At 40.4% G+C, this 6,796-nt stretch overlaps 1 protein-coding gene and 1 long non-coding RNA gene across 2 annotated transcripts; both read right to left on the reverse strand.

The window, feature by feature from the left end:
- Window positions 1–278: 278 nt before the first annotated feature.
- Window positions 279–1,252, reverse strand: LOC118562939 (high choriolytic enzyme 1-like). Its single transcript, XM_036136242.1, has one exon. The coding sequence runs from the start codon at window positions 1,170–1,172 to the stop codon at window positions 375–377; it is 798 nt and encodes a 265-aa protein (XP_035992135.1). The 5' UTR covers window positions 1,173–1,252; the 3' UTR covers window positions 279–374.
- A 4,095-nt stretch (window positions 1,253–5,347) lies between these two features.
- LOC118562810 lies at window positions 5,348–6,222 on the reverse strand. Its single transcript, XR_004930815.1, has 3 exons — window positions 5,722–6,222; window positions 5,455–5,625; window positions 5,348–5,396 (listed from the first exon to the last, which is right to left on the reverse strand). It is a non-coding gene; the product is annotated as an uncharacterized LOC118562810 (long non-coding RNA).
- Between the last annotated feature and the right edge of the window lie 574 nt (window positions 6,223–6,796).

The following is a 6,796-nucleotide window of genomic DNA, read 5'->3' on the forward strand; positions in this document are numbered from 1 at the left end:
GTCTGCCAGTAAAAAAACTGTTGACTATTGAAATTGAATTCAACTTTACAGAAACCGGGCCCAATCTCAGCAGAAATTTGTTGCCACCTTATCATGTGTGTAACCCTCCTCCAAGTACCAAGTGAAATTATTTGAAACAATTGAACAGCGATGAGAATGTTTAGATCTTTTTGATGTTCATTATTTAGGAAGGTATTGGAACATAACACCCAGCCTTTTATCAGAGTGTAGATGTGTAATGTCTCTGGTACCAAAGAAAGACACAATCTGCTAGTGAGTGATTTTACATTTCCTTTATTTAAGCTGTTCCAGGTCATTCTTTCACCTGAATCTCTGAGATATCTCTAGAACATTTTCATTGATCTTTTACATTGTTAGCACCCGTGGAGCATGTTGATCCTTTGGACGTCCCAGCGGGACAGTCCCTGCCTCTGGCCGATAGGGACGTTGGGATTGGGGAAGGGGGTGATGGTCTCCCTTCCATAGGCGATGGCGAAGGCGTCTCTGCCGTAATGCATGATGGAGGAGTAGTCGTAGGGGGTGTTCAGGTTGTTGGTGTCGTGCTTCTGGAAGTTGTAGGCGCTCTGCTGGATGATGTTGCCCCAGTTGATCCTGACGTAGTTGTCGCGGTCGCTCCGGGTCTGCTCGTGCTGGAAGCCCAGAGCGTGGTTGAGCTCGTGCTGGACGATTCCGCTGTAGATGCAGCCCTGCTTGTTGAGGGACAGCTCCTGCATGCCTCCCGTTTTGCCCAGTTCCGACCAGCATCCCTGTTTGCTCACAACGCTGATGAAGTCGCGCTCGTTGGTGCGGGGCGTGAAGCGGATGCAGGTCGGGCCGGAGAAGGCCCTCATGCCGCCCTCGATGATCCTCCTCTCATAGCCGCTGAACTCCCGGCCGATTACGTAAGGAATCACCACTTTGCCATTGGAGGCTTTTGGCCACACGCAGCTGTTGTACCAGCACTTCATGGCATTTCTGGATTTGGGAAGCATTATGTCTCCTTCCAGCAGCATCTCGTCTGAGGCGTTGTTGGCGGTGAGAATCCTGGTGGTCATGTCCACAGTGTCTGCTCCTTCCTCTTTCTCCTCTTCCTGGTCTCCTTCCTCCTGGAGAGGAAGAGCCCGAGAGAAGCCGAGCAGGAGCAGCAGCAGGAGGCTGGTGGAGGAGATCATCTTCAGGGGCGATGTGGAGACTCGGGAGCTTCTGGAGAGAACTGCTGTGGAGAGACTCCTTGAAGCTTGATGTCTGCTTCTGTTCAGTCCAGCTTATTTATACTCTCCTCTACAGGTGTGTCTGTGGGAGGATTATGGGATGGGGTCTGCACTGCTCAGCCTAAAACAAGCGTCTAAAGGGAGGACTCCACAGACAAACCTACTCTTTAAACATGGCTTGTGATCACTGGTTATTGAATGGCTCAAACAGCATTAAGCGCCGGGTCTGGTTGCACCAAACTTATTTACTCTTTAACCTTTTTTGATATCTTTGAATTACTTTCTTATTTATACTATTGATATGTTCATTACTACTGTATTTATGTGGAACATAATTTTAAAACCTAATCACTTTTAATGTTGGTGGATTGTAACCAGCTCTTACATAGAGCTTCAAACCCACCAAAAAGTTAAACCAGAACAAGATGCAGAACATATAGGGTCGGCAACCCATTTAAAAACTGTATTTAAACCCAAACAAGCAGTTCATTTTCGATTGCAACACTTTTTCCCTTTCTTGGAACAGACACATTTGGCTGAGTGAAAATATTTCTACTTATGATGTGCAAGTAAAACAAGCACCACCCATCACTGTGGTGGTGCATTTTTTTAAACGAGGTTTATCAAAGTTATGTTGCTTAATGGTTCCCTTAAAGATGTCACATTAATGTGAGTTTGTTAGAAAAGCAAACAAATCTGTATAATTTGACCCAATCTGTATAATCTGATTGATTTTGACTTTGTAAAGTGCCTTGAGATGACATGTTTCATGAATTGGTGCTATATATATAAAATTGAACTGAATTGAATTGAATTAAATCTTCAGAGCAGTGGGCGCTGACAAAGTAATCAGATGTATGCTGTATCATTTGGCCTCATTATTTGGACTTTAAAAAGACCCAGGACCTTCTTGCTCCATGGCAACATTGCTACCAACTGTACCACTGTGCAGACCAGGATTTAAATATGCTGAAAAGACTGAAAAGGTCATGGATTGGACTGAATTGACTTTGTTTGGTTCATATGTCATCTTCAGGTTCTTAAGTACTGAACTGAACTGATGGGTCGCATTGGTTCTGATGGACTGATGCGGCCAGTGTATTTAACCAAGGCAACAGCATATATTAGCAAACACTTTGCTGTGATGAGCAATACAGCGTCAAACATAGCAGCCTCCTGTGCTAGTTCACTGTAAATTGACACTTGTTTATTGGAGTTCAAGGGAACTATTACAAGCAATGACTTCACAGAAACTTCATTTGAAACAATTTAAATACCTTCAAGACAACATTGTTTTTAGTCGGCAAGCTTGTGTTACGTAACAACACAACAAGGTGCAACAAGCACTTGAAGAGTACTGCTCAATTTTAGGAATCTTTGTGCTGTTCTTGTATTCAAGTCAATGAAGCTAACATAAAATTGTAATTAATATTAATTATTAATGACTTGATTAGAACTGTAACAATAAATAGCATGCGATCTTAGCAGGAGTAGGAATAACTCTTCAACTCTTCAGAAAAGTGATTAAATCATGATTTAGATGATTTGTTAAAATTTTTGTGCAAACAGCACAATACTATGAAATGGGGTTTTTGTACCTGAGAATATTTTGTTATAACATCCCTTCAGTAGGAAACAATTCAAAGGTAATTTCAAAATGAACAACCCCTGGTGATTATTCTTAAGATTTCGACACTTACAACTAATATTCTCCTTTTCTCTCCAAATCTTTTACTGTAACACAGTTATTAAATAATTATTTTCATAGAAAAGCAAACAGCTAACATTCTGGGTTGGTGAATTGTGTTGCTTATCTTCTTCACCGCTGTTTGATTGTTTATTGGTTTGCTTGAGCACAAACGCATTATGAGTCTCCTCCCTCCGAGGACCTTGTGATTAAGAGGCGTCCTAAAATAATGTCCTCAGTGGGTTTGCTCTGCATCGCCAGGCGCCGCGCTGGACCTTATATCACTGCTGCTACTCCAAGGGATGCAGTGAGGAATGGACGCCCCCGTCTGCTGAGTCCACACTTTACCTGATGGATTGTCCTTCCCTCAGATGCTATCGGATCAGTCCTGATCGGGCATCCTAATTGTTCGTGGAATATTGTGGGAAAAAAGAAGAAAAAAAAAGGCTGCATGGCGGTGATGGTGTTTGTTCTCGCCACTCAATGAGCCTTTATTCCTATTTTAGAACCTGATCCTTTGTGTCCTTTTATTGCTCTATGTTTTTATTTCTTCCATTTGACAAACAGTGGACTGAACACTGGCCGTTATTTAGTCATTTATTTCAAGGCACTTTCACAAATTAACTCCTATTGCAGCTCAAGCGCTTGCCCTTTTGCCCTGGATGGGAAAAGTGCCCTATCTGCTTTAGCTCAAATGTTTGTGCTTCATTCAAACATATTTAAAGATTAAAAATTACCCTCTCTACCATCAGTTTCCTCTAAAGTTGTTTTGATATCTATCAGGCATTTTATTTTAGTTCAGCAACAGCCTGATCAAGGGCACACAAGCCCCCACCTTGCCCCTCCCCCTTCCTCCTCCACTTAGCCCTGATGCAGTGTTGAGCAGCAGGCCAAGCTCCTCTGACCTGTAGCATCAGATGGACCAGGACTCTCACTGTTTGTGGAATACCCGACCTATTGGGGGAACATTACCCACAATACCTGATATTATAGCGCTGCTGAAAACATTACATATGTGGCTTCTGGACAGATGTTTTCTAAAGTGGGTACACAGAACTTACACAATTTTTTAGTCATGAAATCACAGAAGCAGACAGACAGACATCTTAGAGGCAGTTTTACTGTTTTAAAATGTAGACTAGTATTTGTTTGATTTAAAAATGTGTATCATGTGCTAGCCCAAAGGAAGAAAAAGCATGACCACAAGCATTTTTGCGAGAGAACGTAACGTAGCTTTATCATAAAGTGCTGAAAATAGAAATAAACATACCAGATTTTACAATTACAGCATCTTGCCAAAACTCTGTTCTGTGTAGGAAATGTTTATTTTAGTCAAGGAGTTCTTTTCATTCAAGCTATCATAGTTTAGTTGTAGAAACATTTTGCTTGGTAGGTAACATTAAAAACAAATATAGAAGGCTAAACATAATACTCTATTATATGGAGCAGTCTCCAAAAACTGACGAATTAATAGAAAATGTTACTTAGCTGTTTATTTGAATTTATTAGCATAATAATAGGGTCATTGTTGACATTAACACAGTGCACCATGGAGGATGCTCCTGTCAAGTAGCAACTTTACAATCCTGGTCCCGTCACCTATGTACAGAACCTTGCATTTTTTGTAAATAGTTGTATCTCATAGAACATATTGGATGTTTTATTTTTACTGCCTTTATTCAGAGCCAATGTTTAAGTTAGAATATTTTAAGATCCTTAAGTATATTGTTTTGTTCTTTTAAAAAACATGTGCAATATAACCCTGTTCTAGCTGTTTTTGCCTGTCATTAATTTATTTATCCGATTTGATAATTTGAGTTACCCTATATGATTAGATGTGAATTGATTGTGTGGTCTAATTATGTAGGTTAAATATATCCAGCTGTGTTCTTTTAGGAATAAATTTGGCGATGGGTGCCCTTGTTTGGCTTGTATATGTACATACCTGATTCTTAACAACTTTGGGCCATAACGTTTTTTTTTTAAAATGTAGGCTACTCTCCCATCTATCCCCTCACTAAGCCCCTGTAAGACTCTAAATCAAGTGTCAATATTGCAAGAAGCTCACATCTAGAGCTTACTTAAAAAAAGGTGTAAAGGTGACAATCCAAAAATATTTCAAAAAAAGGACAGAAAAATTATTTGCCTCTCAAAGCATACAGTGTAAATATTTGCATAAACTGCATATTTCTTGTTGTGTTTTTGTTTGTCTTGGACTAGTAAATGCCAAAATGAAATTAAATGAAATGGCAGTTAAATAAAAAATACATGTTTTCCAAGGATCCAGGAAAAGAAGAACATGTGTCAAGTTCTGAGTGAACCAAATAATAAACATACCTGATGTAAAACTTTACACCATTTTTAAAATTTAGCTCAAATTATAGAACTGTAATGCCCACATAATCTAAAGGCCCGATTATTCAGCCGACACAGGAATAAACTGTTAAAAGGTTTATTGAATTAGGATGTAGCTGGAACAGGAACGGACTCAGGAACCACTGTGGGGGAGTGAACAGGGTTAGTGGCCGAGAACAACACCGAATAAAAGCCACTAACCTTCTCTGATGCCGGGAGGTTGCACTGGCTCTGATGATTGGCTCTAATGGCTCCATCTGTGAGATCCGGATCACTGACTGAATGATCCACTCCACGTAGATAATAATTCGGGCAGAGGCATAAAGGGAATTATGCAGTAATCAGTTCACCTGGCAGCGGTTTGCAGAAGGGCTTGGGCAGGAGGTAAATATGTGATCCAGGCTTTGAGTCGTTCATAGGAGGCATGAATAAAATTAATAAAAAAGGGCAATAAATCACGCAAGTTACCTCTGAGCAGTCCACAAGGGTACTGTGGGCCAGCAGGTGTTCCTCCACGACAGTAGCCATCATCAGCGGGTCCCTCCTTCAGGTAGCAGCAGACTTCTTCAGTGAGATTCCACCTCCAGATGTTCTGTCTGCTCCCCTCAAGAGTCAGAAGAAAGACAGAGAACTTCTGTGGATCCCAGAAGTCACGGTTGCCTCCAATGACTTTGTATGATGCATGCATGTGCATGTACTTGAAATGGCTTGTAATATGGAAATGTACATATTGCACGACTAATAAAGTGACATGTATAGCAAAATCCCTGCAGACGTCGGCTTAGACCTTGAGAAAACATAGCAATACAATGAAGGTATTATTATGATTCTGTAGGCTCTATTTGGTGTTTTCAAGGGGTAAAAACAGTTAGAAAAATGTAAATGCATAAAAGAAACAGTGAATATTGAATTTGACTTTGAAGTAGAATGCTCTTAAATTGAGCCCACAACTGTAACGTCCAGTCATCTCAAGGCACCACAATACCTTTTTATATGACTTACAGATGACAGGCTAATAAATGCATTGTTACAATAAACAGGCCTGTAAGTGATCTATTACTTTTTTAAAGGGGACATATCATGCTTTTCAGTTCTTACTTTTCACATTGAAATCATTCAGTTGTGGTCTATATAAAGTGGAACTGAATGAATTCCTCATTAACTTCCCCTCACATTTCCCCTTTTCACCACAGGTATGAGGTTTGTCTGAGAGCAACTAGTTTTGGTACTGTCTCTTTAAATCTAAATGAGACACTGCACACCCTGTCCCTCTCCAGGTCACACAGTGTTCCACTCCAACCCCATCGGCCATTTTCTCTCATCTCATGATTACCAGAGGTTTCCATTTATTTATTTATTTATCTTTTTTTTTTTGGTTTGGGGTGGGGGTGGGGGTGCAATGTGCTTCCCTACTTATCCACTTGTAGCTTCGGCACGTTTAAGCTTGGACAACAAAATAAATATATATGAGTCCGGTAAAGTGAAAGTCCATGACCTTGTTTAGCAGTTCTGCAGCAAATACAATGAAATAATTGTTCAAAAA

Source organism: Fundulus heteroclitus, chromosome 4 (genome assembly GCF_011125445.2).
Source record: "Fundulus heteroclitus isolate FHET01 chromosome 4, MU-UCD_Fhet_4.1, whole genome shotgun sequence".
Lineage (NCBI taxonomy): Eukaryota > Metazoa > Chordata > Actinopteri > Cyprinodontiformes > Fundulidae > Fundulus > Fundulus heteroclitus.

Excerpts from the sequence above, each read along its gene's own strand:
- LOC118562939 (XM_036136242.1), bottom strand. The coding sequence starts at position 1,172 with ATGATCTCCTCCACCAGCCTCCTGCTGCTGCTCCTGCTCGGCTTCTCT.